The sequence below is a fragment of the Geospiza fortis genome, unplaced genomic scaffold (genome assembly GCF_000277835.1).
Source record: "Geospiza fortis unplaced genomic scaffold, GeoFor_1.0 scaffold443, whole genome shotgun sequence".
Lineage (NCBI taxonomy): Eukaryota > Metazoa > Chordata > Aves > Passeriformes > Thraupidae > Geospiza > Geospiza fortis.
The window spans coordinates 3,622,207-3,638,700 of NW_005054335.1; the positions used below are offsets into that span (position 1 = coordinate 3,622,207).

A 16,494-nucleotide genomic window follows, 5' to 3' on the forward strand; every position below is an offset into this window, starting at 1 on the left:
AATGTTATTTTTTTTTAATTGTTGTTAGTGCTGCATCTTGTAAGGAGGTGATTTCTTTAGTGAGAGGACAGTTGGAAACATTACATTATTAATATTTCAAATTCTAGCTCTTTACTAAATAGACCTTTTTTTGTTATAAGTCACTAAAGCATCTGAATTATTAGCAGCATATGATTAGTAAACTGATTCCCTATAAAACAATTGAACCATTTTTCAGTTATGGGAGCAAACATAAAAAATGGGTTTGCAATTTCTAGTCTTTTCAGAAAAACTGGGATGATCTGTCTGTCTGTTTATATAGGACTGTACTAAACATTCAGATCTAAAATGTTATTGAAGAACATATTTTTAGTGGTGTTTTTTAAATATATATACTTAAATTCATTACCTCCTTGCAACGGTTTCTTTTTCTTTGAAATCTGGACCATGTAAAGCTGAAGACTGTGTCTCTGAGCTGGAGATTGAGGAATATTCAGTAACCTGTTGCTAGTTATCCCCTTATGCCACCCACTGAATAATAGACATAACAGGATAGCAATACTAAATCTAACTGGAAGTACCAAGAAAAAAGCTATGATATAGTGCTACTTTCAGACAATAGAGAAATCAAAACTCAGATTTATTTTTGTTGTTTATGGTTGAAAAATGTTCTATTTGTAGTTTTATTGCCTTTGTAATACTTTGGAGTTGCACAGGCAGTGGTGATATAACAGTAGATAATATATTATACATCTTGGCATAGAAATAGCAGAATAGTTTAATCATATTAAACCTTTCAATTACTGCCTCACAAATGGCTATTTGTTTTTGATGTGTTTCTCATTCAAGTAACCCTCGACCTCATAAAATACTAAACTCATACTGCAATTTACACTTTATAATGCCAGATTTTTCCCATTTTCAGTTTATGCAGTTACCTTGTATCGAGTTTAAAAATAATGCTTTAAAAGAATCAATTTCATGGTGAATGCATCTAGTCAAACAACTCATTTAAACAACATCTTACTCGTGTGTAGCAGACCGTTTTACAAGTAACTGAGAGTTTTACAAGCCTGTGTTTCAGACAGGATAATTGGTTGTTTCTCATATGTGAGCTTGAAATTTAAACTTGTTAGCTTCAATATACAGAACCTTTCCTGGCTTGGTTAGGAGTATTTAGTTAAGGTCTTTTTAGCTGTAGACATATATAATAATTCATTATCAAGAAGTGGTAAAATGGTACCTGTTTTGAATATGTTCTGTAAAAGCTAGTGGTTAAAACCTTTTCATTTGTCACTAGTAGTCAGCAAACTTAGCCTATGATTTCTAAAGTAAACTCAATTAGGAATTGCAAATGTGCAGATTTCTGACTTATGTTGAGTGCTGGAACCTCAGAATTTAAAGAGGTGATTTTGCTTCTATTGGACCTCAATTTTCAATAGATAGGTTTCTCTCTAAGGTAAGTGGAGAATGCTTAGAAAAGTCTGTTGCATTAAGATATTTTAGTCAAATGATATTAATCTTCTCATCCTCATAAAAGTTTAGTGCCAGCTATGCATTTGCTATGTTTGATTTCATTTTCAGTGCAGTGCTTACCCCAGGTGTAAGGCTAGGGCCTGTTGGTAAATCGGCAAGTCACATCCAAAGTTGGAGGGAAGGAGCTGCCAGCTTGCAAAAGCCAGGTTTCCCTTTCTGCTAGAATCACTTGACAAGTACCTGGTTTTGTTTTTCATTGGTACAGTCATGATACTTGGGGTGTTACTAGGACATAGCATCTGCCTCCAGGTGCTTTTTTTAAGAAATAATCTGGCTTCTCAATGACTTTAAAAGGTATTCCACAGCTGGCACGTACAAAAGAACGCCTTAATTCACCTAAAGTAACAATAGCTTCATTACAAAACCTGTTTTACACTCCTTCAATATTATTTCCAGTAGCTCTTCTTTAAGACCTTAAATTTTACAGATGCTGTCAGTCAGAGTTTGGCCATTCTTTGGAGAGATGAGAGGGACATTTTATAAGAACATGTGGTGATAGGACAAGAGGGAATGGCTTTCAAGTGAAAGAGAACAGGTTTAGATTAGGTATTGAGAAGAAATGCATTACCGTGGGGAAGGTCAGCATTTGAACAGGTTGCCCTGAGAAGCCATGGATGCCACATCCCAAGAAGTGTTCAAGGTGGGATGGGACTTTGGGCAACCTGGTGTATTGGAAGGTGTCTCAGCCATGGCAGTGAAGTTGAAATAGTCTGATCTTTGAGGTTCCTTCCAACCCAAGCCATGTTATGGTACCTTGGAGCTGTTTTGGATTTTTTATGTCAAGGTTGATATCCTTCCTGAGGTATCGATGTATCTCTCTTCTTTCTTGTATGCACAACGCTTGATCATTTAATCTCTTTCCTTGAAGTTTGGATCAATATAAGTGATCTCTCGATGCAGTAAAGAAAAATATTCATAATTCATTCTCTTATCCCTTCCCATTGAATATTTTTACTAAAGACTTTTCAGAAAGGTAGAATTCCCTGCTGCAACCTATGCTAATGGAAGGAATAACTCTGGCACTTAAAAAACAGAGAGAATCTTTACCTTTAAGTTCAAGAGTCAAAATAACAATACTCTTCTTCAGCATCTCATTGTCTTCACCCATCTCCTCCAAATCCATGTGGTCATCTATGTATTTTCCAGCACCACTGCTGCAAATCTCAATGCAAAGTAGTTTGCTAAAGTTTGCAAAGTAGTTTGCTTCCCATTTACTTGACATAAAACATCCTGTCTTGCTGTAAAGTGCTCACTTTTTTTTCCATATCTATGATTGCTCATGCATTTCTTATCATTTTAGGGTTAGTGGCAGATTTGTTTTGCACATGGATACTCTCCTGTGTACAGGACTGTGTCTGAATTGAGCTGTGTAATTTTTCTCTTGATATCCTTGTGCATTATGAAGAAATCTGAAGGCAGTGAGGGGGCCTTACTCAAGGAAGCCCTGGTCAGAGAACCCGAAAGGATTCTGCCGTAATTCTAGGTGGAGGGTTAAAAAGTATCAAAGAATAGATGAGTCTGGAGCTGCCTGGAATAGTAGTTTTAAGTGGTGGCTTGCTGTGAGTTTGGGGGCATTAATCTTCTCAGAGACATGGATCTAGAAAACACAAAGTACATTGCATCCTCTAACCACAGGGCAGAAAGAAATCCTCAGAAAGAGGTCCCACAGAAGTTCCTGATGCTGGAGCAGCTGGAAGGGTCACAGAGCCTGTGGCATTCTGAGAGCCAGGAACTGAACCTGGCAGTGGCTTGGTCTCTGGGAACAATTTTTACTTAACAAGCATTTTATGTTAACTTTTTCAAATGGATTTGTTACACAGTTTTTGCTTTTGAACAGGAAATGGTTAAGTGCAGTTAGTTCAGGGCTTCCATTGCCTCTATGCAGACTTTGCATAAGAAATAGATCTCCCATTGGCAGAAGACCTGAAGGGAGGTTGGAACCCTCCTATACTAACATGCTGTGCTCTGTACCTGGTAAGGAGCAAGGGAAAAAGGCACAACTACTGTCTGTGTCTGCTGGTGGGAGCACACGCCTCACAGAACCACAGCTGCTGCTGTGATATTTCTTTTGTGCTCAATCTGACTGTTAACTTGGAACAGTGTCAGCAGTGTGAATGTGAGGAGCCAACCACAAAGGCCTTAGAAATCCTGCTCTTTGCTGCTGATACAAGGGTACATGTCCATACAGTGATTTGGTGCTTTGCAGACGCGGGCGCAGTATACAAGTGTGTTTGTTCAAGTGCTAGATTTGTGTACATGTTCAGGCAAATGCAGATGAATCATCACATATGCACTTCTCCAGAAAATACTGCTTATCTGCTATTGGAACAGAAAACATGCTATTTGCAGAAAGGATGTCATAATAAGGATTGATCTTTGGACTTCTCATTACTCTAAAGGTTATTTTGACATTCAACATCACAGGTAAACTTTTTTGGGTTGGGGAGGGAAAAATCTCAGTACTTGTGTCTCAATGTTGTTACTAGTTCAAACCACAATCTCTAGATAAAACTAGCATATTTTGCTGCAAAAATCAGCATACTCTGTCAGTAGCTTTATATTCTGAAGTAAACCATGAGTACCTGCATCTATTTAAGAAAAAAGGATGCTACAAAAACTTTAAGTCTCTGAAAGATGTTTCCTACAGGTCTTGAGTATTGAGTCTCTACTAGTTATTTGAATTCCTTAAGCTATTTAACTGAAGTTATAGCAAAAACAAACCTGAGTCAGAGATCATAGAGAGGAGATGACTGGTGGTATAGTAAAATTTTTCAGTAGATTTCCTGTAAAATTATCTTTGGATATGTTCCATTCTATACTTTCTGTTAACAGATTAGAACAACAATGGTAACTTAAATGAGTTATCCTAAGTTTAAGTTGTTCTTATATTCAATCAATCATTTTCAATACAGCTTAAGAATATACTAGGATGTGCTAAGAATACACTAAAATAGAAAATTGTCCTTACATACAGTAAATTGGCAATTTTGTGTCGGTGCTCTATGGGGAGGAAGAAAGTATGTGAATTTTAGATGTCCTCCAGATAGCTATCTTTAACCAGGGCTAATTTTCAGCATTACTCTTTAGGATTTTATATTCTAACACTTTATGTGTAAGTACGTAACTGTCAGACAGTATCTGTGGCAACCCACAGTACATAATAAAACATAGTGGGTAAGAGAGAGAGCAAAAAGGAGCAGTAACTTAAAGTTACTGCTATGTATGATTTTCAATTCTGAGTAATTCTTTGAAGTAAAATAAAAAATTAAAGTGGCATTAAAGAAAAAGATTTTACTATGCTTTCATTGCATGCATTTTTGTACAGTATCCTCTTCTCTGTTCTTGTTTCCCTTATCATTTGAGATGCTCTTTCACTCACTCTAGGGTTGGATAATTGTGAGCCCTTATCTTGTTTTTCTGGTTATATGGTTATATGAATCTTCATCTGGAAGTCTGGTTTTCCCTGTATAGGTATGCTGCTGCTCTTCCTGTGTTATTTCAATTTCTTCCAGTTGTAAGAAAAGCACATGCTTATATGAAAGGAATATCCTGGGTGAATGAGATGTGGAAGGCAAAGTATAGGTCTCTGTTTTTGGCAGCTACACGATTTACTATTTCTTTTGTACAAAATAACAGAATCTAACAAAAAAAATCTAATGTGCTGTAGTACACTGTTGTGTAACACAGAGTGTGTGCAAAGAGTTGATGGATTCTAGTAGCTTCTCAAAGCCTATCTTTGCTTCCATCCACATACAAATCTCAGTGGTACTTCTGCAACCTCTGCAATTTTCTGTCCTCACCCTCATCCATCTTATTTTTCCAGACCCATTGTAACATGACTCTATCTGTAAAAAAACACCCCAACTTCTCTGTTTTAAAAACCTTCCAGCTCTTTAGCTCACTCCCCCTTTTTCTTGTCTCCTGCTTGCATTTGCCAATACTCTGTGCTCTCTGGAATAGTGTGGCTCTGTGGATTTGTCAGGCATCCTATTTCTTCATTCTGAATACTTAGTTATCTTCTTTAAAATACATTTCTTTCAACTATCACTTGTAATCTGAAAAGTGTTGTGACTTGTGGCCACTGGAGATAACAAGGATGGAAACATGCACAAAGCACTGTGTACATTACTTTAAGTGACTGTATTCCCCTTTGTAAAGACTTAGAAGCCAAAAATATCATCCAGCTTTCTTTACAAAGCTGAGTTGGATGTGTTTCAGGTAGTCTTTTATAAAAGGCAAAATCTAAAAAAAAATAATTGGAAAGCTGTACAAACTAGAAATACCAATTTGTAAAGCATTCACCACTACTTGTGAGATGTACTAAAAAGCCTCTGATGGTTTTGTAATCTTGTCTACAGAAATTGCTTACCTTGCTATGACACAGAAATGCTGGAGAAGACAGACTTAACTTTTCTTTTGATTTTACTTCAGCAGGTTATATTTTAAAGTTAAAAAAAGGCAGCTCACTTACATAAATCTGATTATCATATGTACTTCATGGACTCATTGCAAATTTTTAACATTGTGCATACAGACTTTGGATTCCTTGGCACATTAAAGTCAGTGAGCAGTGAAATATATATCCTCAAAGAGCTAGAATATAAAAGCATTTCTGTTCCTGAGAGTGTTGTTGGACCTCAGCTGGCATTACTGGGCGTAGCCCTGTGCATAGGTTGCTCCAGACCACAGCACATCACCATCCCATCTGATCAGCTGAGGCACTTTCATTCCCCTCCCTGTTGTGTAAGAGATATTGCATATGGAATCAATAAACATGAGGTACAGGTGCTTTAGGAGGAGTGCTTATGATGCATAGGTGCATTACAAGGATCCCTCTAGACAAGGATGAGATCACTGTTAAGAAGAAGCATACGAGCAGGCATACGTGAAGTATCTTTTTAGGAGAAGTGAAGTGTCTCTGTAGGATGGATAAATATGACAAAACTTTGGCTGAGAGTTGTGCATGTTACAGCTGCTCTGGTCAGACAGGAGGTCCTTTTTAGCCAAGTGGACTGTCAGATAAGGAGCTTTCTAGCAGATTTTTCAGGAAAAGCATGGACGTGTAAACTCCTGTATGTCAGTGGATTGAACTATTTGATTTAAGATTAAATGGCTATCAGTCCACTCCGTACAATCCTATAAATCACTATACTCAGAAAAGAACAAGCAGAAAAGTTCATGTAGCAGCTCATGAGGCTGTGCAGTTTGTAGTAGAGCAGACCAACATAAGCTAGAGTGGATTTCAATTTACTTTTTAGCATCAGTGGTGATTTAAGTAATGAGTTCTACTCTATGGTTAGTAGGTCAACATTTGTGGTTTCTATTTAATTTGCCAGAATTTCCTTTCTTTTGTTTTCTCTTTTCTTTTTTTAGACATTACTTCTTTTACTCTAATGCCATCCTTTTCCTTACTGCAATTGGTGAAAGCTTTTTTTTGTTTATTTTAAAGTCGTCTGAAGCAGTATAAATATACTCTGAGCCTCCAATTATGGTATTTTTTTCTGTGCCACCTGCAAGCATTTTACTTTTTTAGCTGCATAGTTAATTTTCTTTAAGTTACAAATTTTATGTAGTTTCCCTTTTTAAAACTTACTACTATGTAAAATAGAGTACTCTTGGCTTTTTCTCTTCTCCAAATATATTGAATTTGCACAAGAATTGTTATAGGCAGCCTGTCTGTTGTTTGTAGAGACAGCAAGCAAAATTCCCTCCCTCTGCTGTGTCTTCTAAATGGTTGTTCCAAAAAGCAGTTTTTTATGATGTCTGAAAAGATATTATCAGCATCACAGCTCAGTGAAACTTTCACAGTGTTAATATGGGCTACTCAGGTCTCCCATTATTAATTTGTTTCTTCTCCATGCAGATTTGGAGTGGACAAATGAACCATGTCTTATGGTTAATACATGGATTCAGCAAATTAGGTTATTTTAGTTCAATTCATACCTTCATCAGTCATCCTTTGCAGTAATAATTGGTAAATCCTGTGAAAGCCTTTCGAAAATTTTGTCTAGTGGGGACACTGACAAGACCAGGCAGCCTTTGGTTGGATATAATACACGTTTTGTTACAATTTTTTTGTCCCAATAAAATTTTTCAATAAAAGAGCAATGAATGAAAAAATATTTTATTCATTAAGTTCTCCGTTTACCAGCCTGGTAATGTAAGTGACTATCTGAATTTTGTAGTTGTTTACAACAGATTAGCTGCAGTGGGCTGGAAGCTTTCCTATGTTGATGAAATTTGGTAGTATAATTTTGAATTTGAATGAAAAATAATGCTTTCAATCAGCTTTTTTTCATGTTGAAGAGATTACTCTTCTCATATATTAGAACATCTAAGTTTTCCTATAGACCTTATGTTCACATGGGTGGTGAACTGACTAGATGATGAAGTTCATTAACAGAACATAGAAAAGCTTTCAGCAGGGCCTGGTTACTCAGCTTACATATATCAATTTAGTAACATCAGTTCCACACTCCTATGATAATTTACACCAGCTGAGGTTCTGGGCACTGATCCTTTTTATTGTGTCTTGACTTTTCTAGCACATAGGTTAAGCAACATTTGATAACCATATGTTTAGTGTATTGTGCCAGTAGAATAGGACTTAGAAGGTGGAGTGTGGGAAGAGTGGGAATTGCAAACGTGTATTGTTAGATTTTATTGACTTCAGAATGTGGCATAAATACAATGTCAGGTTCTCTATAAAACAAGGCCCCCATGTCGAGTCAAGACATACAGTGATATCCCCTAAAAAATTAGTAAAGAAGTCTTAAAATTAGATTTAATTGGTTGTATTTTCTTCTAAGATTATATCTTTAAAAATTTAGTAATCTCAAAGTAAAGTTTTGAAAATGCAAAGCCAGTATGTAAATGTGCATCTAATGCATCAGACTTCTGAAATGTGTTAGAGTCTTTATATTTCACTTCAGCCTCCATGAAGAGGCAGAAAGCTTTTCACTGTTTGTGCAGAGGGGAAGACAGAAGAGCTTCTCTTAGGAGCTCACCCCTTTGTGCTAGTGTGATTGAAGGGAGCTGTAAAATAGCTCCCTTTCTAATAATTACTGATTATGCAAGAACTACCTAGGTGTGTGAGTATTCTGTGAGTTTCAGCTTTCTATGGACACTTGGGTGATCAGATCAGTGGGGCAGAAAGGAACTACAAAAACAAGCATAGATGGAGAGCTGAGTGCATTCCAGTGGAAAACTCAACTGTATAAAAAAGAATTGGGCATCTGATTGTGTCAATCTTTTCATGTTTCATCTGTTGCATGTAAAAAATTGTTTTTTCAAGTCTAAAAAAAGTACTTGCTTTTAGAACAGAATGACTTCTTCTGAGTTGAACGGTGAAAAAGTTACAGTAAATTGGAAAATATTTGGGTCTCCAAACTTCTTTCTGGAACTTTCAAAGACCAGAAAGACCACTCTCAAAACTTTGAGGTTTAGCAAACTCCATTGTGGTATGAAGTTTAAATGAGGAAGTTTAGTAACACACCACAAAGTGTCCCTTGGGTTGTGAAAAATCACTTCTGCGCTACTTCTGGTTTAGTTAGTTATTAATTGTAAGCCAATCAGTGTTATTTTTCTAGATTAGTATTAGACACGAGTCGTCTAGCAGATCTTTTTTTTCTTTTCTGCAGAAGGTATGAATGAAATAATTCTTGTGAATATAAGCAGTTGTGCTTTCATGCCAGTATCAAACCCTCACATTTTAAAAACAACTGCCTAACACTTTCATTTCAGCATTCATCTAGGACCTATTACTGCAGATACTCTGAACTGTTCCTTAGTGGGAAAAATGATGACAGCACATCACTAGTTTAGTAACATTTTGATTACACAGATAGAAACAGAAAAAAATACATTTTGATCCACTTTGGGTTATCCAAATAATTTATCTGCAAAATTTGTTTCACTAAATCTGTTGGCATCTGCAGTCACTGAAATATAGCTTAAAGGCATTGTATTTTTCTTGGCTAGAGGCTACCTTGGTAACTTGTGTTGTGTTTGCCCACAAAGACTCAGTGCTAGTTACTGCCATCATTTCCCTGAGCACATGTTTCTACTTTTAAATCCAAGTGCTGTCCTTACCTCCCTTCCTGTGGCAGAGCCCTAATCCAAGAGGCTGTGTAAGGAGGATTGCAGACTGATTTCAGTGAGCTCCAGGGTCTGATGGCAATAGTCTTCCAGTAGAGGGGGTGTGGTGGACATCCTCTGGGTTGTGGGTCTGAAACATCTTAGATTACTCAGCCATATTTGTCAGCTTAACACCAGCGGGCAGCTATATCTGCTAGCTGCGCTGACACCTTGCTTTGTTATCCTTCCGTGCAGCTTTTACTTCCTCCCCTTGTGTGACAGTCAAGGAGGCTCCTGCTGGAACAGGGCAATAGAGCTTCCTTACCCTGCTTTTCCAATACTGTTATCAGTGCCATTAACTCAGTATAGTAATGAGGGTAAATTCAAGCTGCCTAAAAAGTTGCAATGCATCCCTTGTAGATATGAGTATTTAGGTTTTTATGGTATAAAATTGTACTAATGTGTCAGATACTGGTGTGGCACTGAGATAGCAATGCTAAAAAGTTGGTATGTTGCTATTAAAATACTGGTTTGTTGGAGCCCCATTTATTTCAACTTGTATGTTTTCTAAATTTGTTTGAGGGGAAGTGAATGTCAAGTACCACACTTCATTTTCAAATGTTATTGATACAATTCTACTTCAATGAAAAGAGATTTAAAATTTTTCACAGTGTTCTTTCTGGGTTAGCAGAAATTCTCATCTCAAAACCACCATTTTTTCCCCCCTAATATTTGTTACTAAACATTCTGGTTGAAAATCCTTTCTAAAAAATAAGAAAGCCTGCCTGATCGTGGTTGTATTTTGAATTATGTGAGTTGTACAACTCAACTTGGTTTTTTCTGTTAGAATTCATTAATAGATAAACAAAACTGTTGTTTATCAGTAGACACTATAAGACCTACACAGAGATGTTGCAGTTTGCATGAGCTTTGAATCCATTTTTTTTTCTTTCCTCTTTTCATTCCTTCTGCACGTGGAGCTTTACACAGTGTGGCTCCAGTTGCCTGTCTAGGCCCTCTACTGCCTACCATGGTGTGAGTAACTGTTCCTGTAATTGTGCTGCATATTTACAGCACACTCTCTGCTAAAATTAAGAGTATTTTGCAATAATTACAATGAACAAAAATGTGCAAACTAAGTCAGGACTAAATATTCCTGTTGATATATGGACAGTTGAAGGAACTGAGGGACATAGTTTTGGATGCAAAAACTAAAATTCTATTGGACAAGTCAAATTGCAGAGTAGACTGTTGGGTCACATACCTTCAAAGACTAAAATTTTAATGAAAACAGTAAACTGTGGACCATTATAACCTGCAGGCTGCTATTCTCTTCTAAGAGACATCAAAAACTTCTTTTTGATACTGTAATATCTATTTTGAAAAGTGATTGGAATATACTACCAAATAAAAATCTTTCCTTTCTCAGTCTTTCTGGGTGTGTATTTGTGTTTTGACAGTGGTTGCAATGTCAGTAATGATTGGTGTTTCCAAGAAACTGCATCATGTTTCATGTATAATACTTACTACTATCTTACTAACATTAGTGTGTTAGTCTTCTATGTTTAATTTTTTAAAAAAACTAAGTAATTTTGAAAGAATTTTAATTTTTATAGGATTTTCATGGTCACAAACAGATGCTGTGCTATAGCTCATGTTTGACTGGAATGTTTAGGATCTGTAAATTTTTTATGCTTAATTTGTGAAGTTACGGTAGTATGTATCTTAAGTGTTTACCAAAAAGATACATACATTTTTAACATTGAAATACAAACACAGTTTCTTATTTACTTTTGCTGTTTTGGATATGTTTTTGAGCACATGTTTCATGTGCTTTGCTGTTTGCCTCAAGTCAGTACAATTCTCCCTCAGACCTCCCATGCTGTTAAATGTATGGGTAGAATGGTAGCTTCCAAGCACCCCTAAAGAAAACACTTTCAGGTCATGTCATATAACCTGTATTGTAAGAACAGCTGTGGGTAAGATTCTAAAAAATGAATATCCTGATTTTTTTACATGCTTTTATTGGTTTGGTTTTTTAGATATGAGACAGAGAGTTGTCATAATATAATACATTGGTCTCTTTTTTTTCCTTAATAGATAAAAAAATATTTTGAACTTGAGCCACTTGCACGTGGAAAGCGCTGGATTCTTAAACCCTGCTCCTTGGATGATATGGAGGCAGTAAAAGACAGCTTCTCCCTTCTAATAAACTTGCTAGAAGAGAGAGACTTCGAACCTTCAAGAATGTGAAAGCCAAGAGAAAGAAGAGGTTCCCACGCATCGCTGTACCTGCTCACTCTGTCACAGCTTAATTGCAGCGTAGTATCAAGGCTGAGCTGTGATATCTTGTTCACACAGAGTTAATGCAGAATGTCCTTTGGTTAAAATAAATGTTCTGTGAATCAGGTACACAGCTATTTCCAGTAAAGTTGTCTACACTACTGAAGTAGAAAGTCCCTCTTTGTTTACCACTATTTCTGCACACTGCATGTTGCTTTCTTGCACTGCGATCATCCTTGGTAGAAAAATTCACACGCACAAAAATAACGTAGTCCATAAAGGAGGAATTACATGTGTTACCTTGAATTTTAAAAATAAGTAATGTCTAAAGAATTTATGAGTCTAATTTAGCTTTTTTATTGACCTCACATTATGGAAAAGCACAGCCACTGAGAACCTTAATAGGATACCTAAAATACAAGCAGTTTCACGTTAATGCAAAGGTTATGCCTGAAGTTTTACTAAGTGAAAACACAGTTGGGGTAGTGGACTCCACAAGGTAGTTGAGTGTCTTCTAAAGTCACTGCAAAACCATCCCAGAGGCAGTATGATATTTTGCTGGAAGTTTGCTGAAAAATAAACAAACAGATGTGCACAGATAACAGTACTTGGGGAAATCAGCTGACGTAAACAGGTGATCTAAGTAAAAAGATTTTTAGAAGTATATGAAAGATTTTAGAAATATACAGAAGTTGAATAAAGTAATAATTTTCATTGAAAGCAGTTTTCCATAAGAAAAGCAGAGCAAATATCTGTTAGTTCATCTGTGGAGGCTTTATTGCTAGTTAAAAGTATAAGTGATTTTTAAATACTTCCTTTATCACTCATTCGTAGACTACTACTGTTATTGTAACATTGCCAAGGCATCTATCCAGTTATTAAGGGTCTTCCAGTGTTTGTACTATAAGCTTCTCTTTTCAAGGGGATTATCTTGTTCTTTCAAACTTCCTCTGGGCTAAATGTTACTTAGAAGACGAAAAAGTAGTCATTGGAGACAACATTTGTAATACATTTAGAAGAAGTTGATTTGGGTCACGTAACACAGTCCACTTTTCCTCTTTCCATGTTTTCCCCACTGTAGATTTGCAGTATTTTTGCTACCTTTTGTTGATTTTTAAAAAAACTCATAAACTGATTTTGTCCATTGAAGAAACGTGCCAGGCCACTGGTTGACAGTGACAACAGGGTATGTGCAGATCAGTCACTGGACTGGTGCACACCTTGAATGCTGTGCCTTGTGCATTCAGCTACCCTTGTGCATGAGTGTCTGCAAACACAAACTCGAGTGAGGTGTCATTAGTTCCTCATCAGCTCTGCTTCTGTCTTGAAACACACAATCCCTTGTTTTTGGGGCTTTAAGCAACATCTCTTTCCACTCTGAGCATTTATCTTCTGTTTGAAGTTTATTGTAGTTCCTTACTAGTTTATTTGGGGATAAGAAAATAGTAAACATCAGCTTTTGAAGGCTCATAAAAGCCATTTCTCTATTAATTGTAATTTTGCTCTTTGTTAAACAAAATGTTTCTCATACTTATTTTAGTTTACTTTTCATTTGCCATTAATTTCTTGCATTGCTCACACTGTTGTAACTGCTTCCTAGTATCAAAAAGAAGCTGGGAAAACTGGTAAACTCCTTGTTTAATTTTGAGATGGAATAGGCAGGAAGCCTGAAGGGCATGTCCTTGCTTTGTGTTCTCTTTCCTGTCAGGTCAGTTGTCTCACTGCTAATACTCTGGAAACAACCAAAAACTGGAATTATTCATTTTAAAGCACAGAGGAGCCCTGCTTTGATTCAGTTCTCTCTGCACACTTTAGTCAGGACCCAGCTGCCCATCAGTTTCTCTTGTGAGGGCTAAGGAGGTTCCCTTCCCTGGATTTAAAGGGGAACTGGATCTAATTTACATTTCCAAACTCCCTCCTTGCTGACATGAGCTTAAAGGCTACGGAGTCCCCAGATTTCCACACGGTCCCCAAATTTCTGTTTTATTTAGGGACAATGAAAAATAAGCAGGGAGGAGGAGTAGGAGCATTATTTCCAGAGAAAGCAGACAGTTTGGGGAGGCAAAATGAGGGATTTCAAGCTTTTACTGCTTTTTCATTGGCCATTAGTTAGAAGATGTGAAATAACATTTTTTTACTATTTTCCCCTGTTTTTGTTTAGCTATGGACCAAAAGGTACAGGAAATAAAAATAAGCCCAACTATATTGCATTCTTGAAACTGTACTTATTTTTCTACAACCAGTGAGTTTGTCTGGTCCAAAAACTTTAATGGCTCCAACTTTTGGTCATGATCTCCTGGCTATGCACTGTTTGAAGGTGCTACATAACTTACATGGAAATGCCCAAGAAGTCCTTGATAATGTGGTTTTGGAGAATGCCAGTGGCCATTTAGACTAGGACCTTTTGATACTTCAGTGTTTTTTCTTTAGGCAAATGTCAACTGCACAGAAGCAGTGATTTTAATTTTCAGAATTATTTTGAGTATGCTCTTTCTTACTAATATAGTGATCATTCCTCATCACAGGTTGAAACAATACCTCATAACTGCTGAAGGCTAAGACCAACACTTTACTTTGAATGTAGTACTTCTGTGGGTTTGTGTTATAGATGGACTTAATGGATGTGTACCTTTTAAATGTCTATAAACAACTTCACCTTTTTATGAGGGGATAACAATGTTCATAGCAGCTCATGTCACACTTCCTTGTCTATAGTGTTGTTGAATGCTCTGGCTATGGTAGAATATGTAAGCACCATGCAGTTTTTAGATAACCAGTCTTAACTGCTTTGGTTTTTTGTTTGTTTGTTTTAATCTTTCCACATGTGTTTGTCATTTAGGTGGAATAAACTTGGGCACTAGGCTCTACTTTCCATGCAAGTTCATTAAGGAGTGAACATTGTCTTTTTAAAAAAAGATATTGTGCTTTAATGTTCTTTAGCCATCTGTTAAATTACTTTTTGTGTGTGTGTGTGTGTGTGTGTGTGTGTGTGTGTGTGCCCACACTGGGCTTCTTCTCAGACCTGTGGCTGTCTGCGGTGTCTCAGCCGTCAGAATGAAAACATTATCAATCAGTATCCAACAACAGCTGGTTTTGACAACCTTCTGTCTGCTGCCTAATGCTTTACAACTCATCAGTAAGGTTTCTTTGTCTGCCCACTCTGAGCTGGTAATTTTAACTGCTTCATGTTGTGTCCTGTACTTGTACTTTTGGCATTTGTATGGCTTAAAAGTTAAGTCTTAGTGGGTTTTGATATTCTTTCTTGCTGTATAATGCTCCATGTGTATCTTAGCTTGCCTATTCAAATGCGCTATACAAAAATCTGTGATGTATTATTTCGTTTAACTTCTTGCATTTCATTATATTTATAGAAGTTGCAGATTTTTGTACCGTATTACTTAATACAGTTGCCTTTTTGTAATGGCAATTAATTTATATTACAAAAGTTTGTATCTTTACTGTAGTCGAAAGTATTAGTTAACTGCCATATTATCTTGACTTTATACTAAAAATACAGTATCAACAGAAGTTGACCCAATCAAGTGGTCAACTGCTGACATGGGGAACTTGTACTGTTTGTGATTTATACATGATTTCCACTATCAGAAAAAAAAAAAGAAAGAAAAATAAAATAAAATAAAATAAACACTGTGTAGAACTGACTTGATAAGTTTTTGTTTCTTGAGTAAATAGCCAGTTTGGGAGCATGGCATATTACCTTGATGTGGATTCTTCAAGATAAATTATTTACTCATAAGTGAAAACAAATACTACCGTGTAATTACTGACCAAGACTAGGAATGAAATGAAAGATTTGTGAACTGAAAATTCTTTAAAATTCTTTTGTTTCATACAAATAGGAACTGAAAACCAGCTAATCATGCCTCATTTGATAGCTCTTAAAAGATTTTTCATTAGCTCACTAGCCCTTTGACCTAATAGTTTAAACAAATAAAAACATCTGTGTCAGCTGTAGGGTTAGTCATCCAGGGCCCAGGCTAACATGAGGATAAGAGGGAGTCCCATATCCAATATAAAAACAAAAACCATACCTTTTTTCAGCATCTGTAGTTGAAAAGGACACCTGAAATCAAGTAGGCTGTACTGAATTCTGTTAGGTTAAGAAACTGAAGATCATTATCCTTTTCAATCCTCTGCCCTCATGCGTGAACTGACTAATTTCCTTGTGTGGGTTTGACTGAAGTTTAATTTAAATAGTTCTGAGACATTTATTCTTAATTCTAGCTGTTTATAATGTATTTGAGCTTAAATCACAGCTGTGTTTAGGGAAGCCGAAATAGGCTATATATAATCCTTGTTCATTATATATGAATTTCATAGGAAAATGTAATATGTGGTATTCTGGTGGGTTTTAATGGGATATCATGTTCAGCACTTCCATTTATAATGTCTTAAATATACCTTGATTTTTTAATCCCCGAGTCTCTCTAGGAAAGGCAGATATGTGAATGTCAGTATTGGTACTAACAGTAATCTGTGGAGCTCCAGTTACCTGTAGCAATAAACTGGGAGAGAACAGAAGTATTCTAATCTTGTCAGGTTTACAGAAAACCCAACTGAAGTAATCAGCAAAAGGCCCAGCACTGGTTCGGGATTGTT

At 36.4% G+C, this 16,494-nt stretch overlaps 1 protein-coding gene across 2 annotated transcripts in view; it reads left to right on the plus strand.

Annotated features, from left to right (window-relative positions):
* The window catches only part of ARL15 (ADP ribosylation factor like GTPase 15), a 247,447-nt gene extending 231,913 nt beyond the window's left edge, over nt 1–15,534 (plus strand). For both annotated transcript variants that reach the window (XM_031057817.1, XM_005421993.2), the window contains one exon: nt 11,692–15,534. In XM_031057817.1, coding sequence (XP_030913677.1) covers nt 11,692–11,844 — 153 coding nt within the window. In that variant the 3' untranslated portion in view covers nt 11,845–15,534. The remainder of the gene's footprint in view (nt 1–11,691) is intronic.
* Nucleotides 15,535–16,494: the final 960 nt, after the last annotated feature.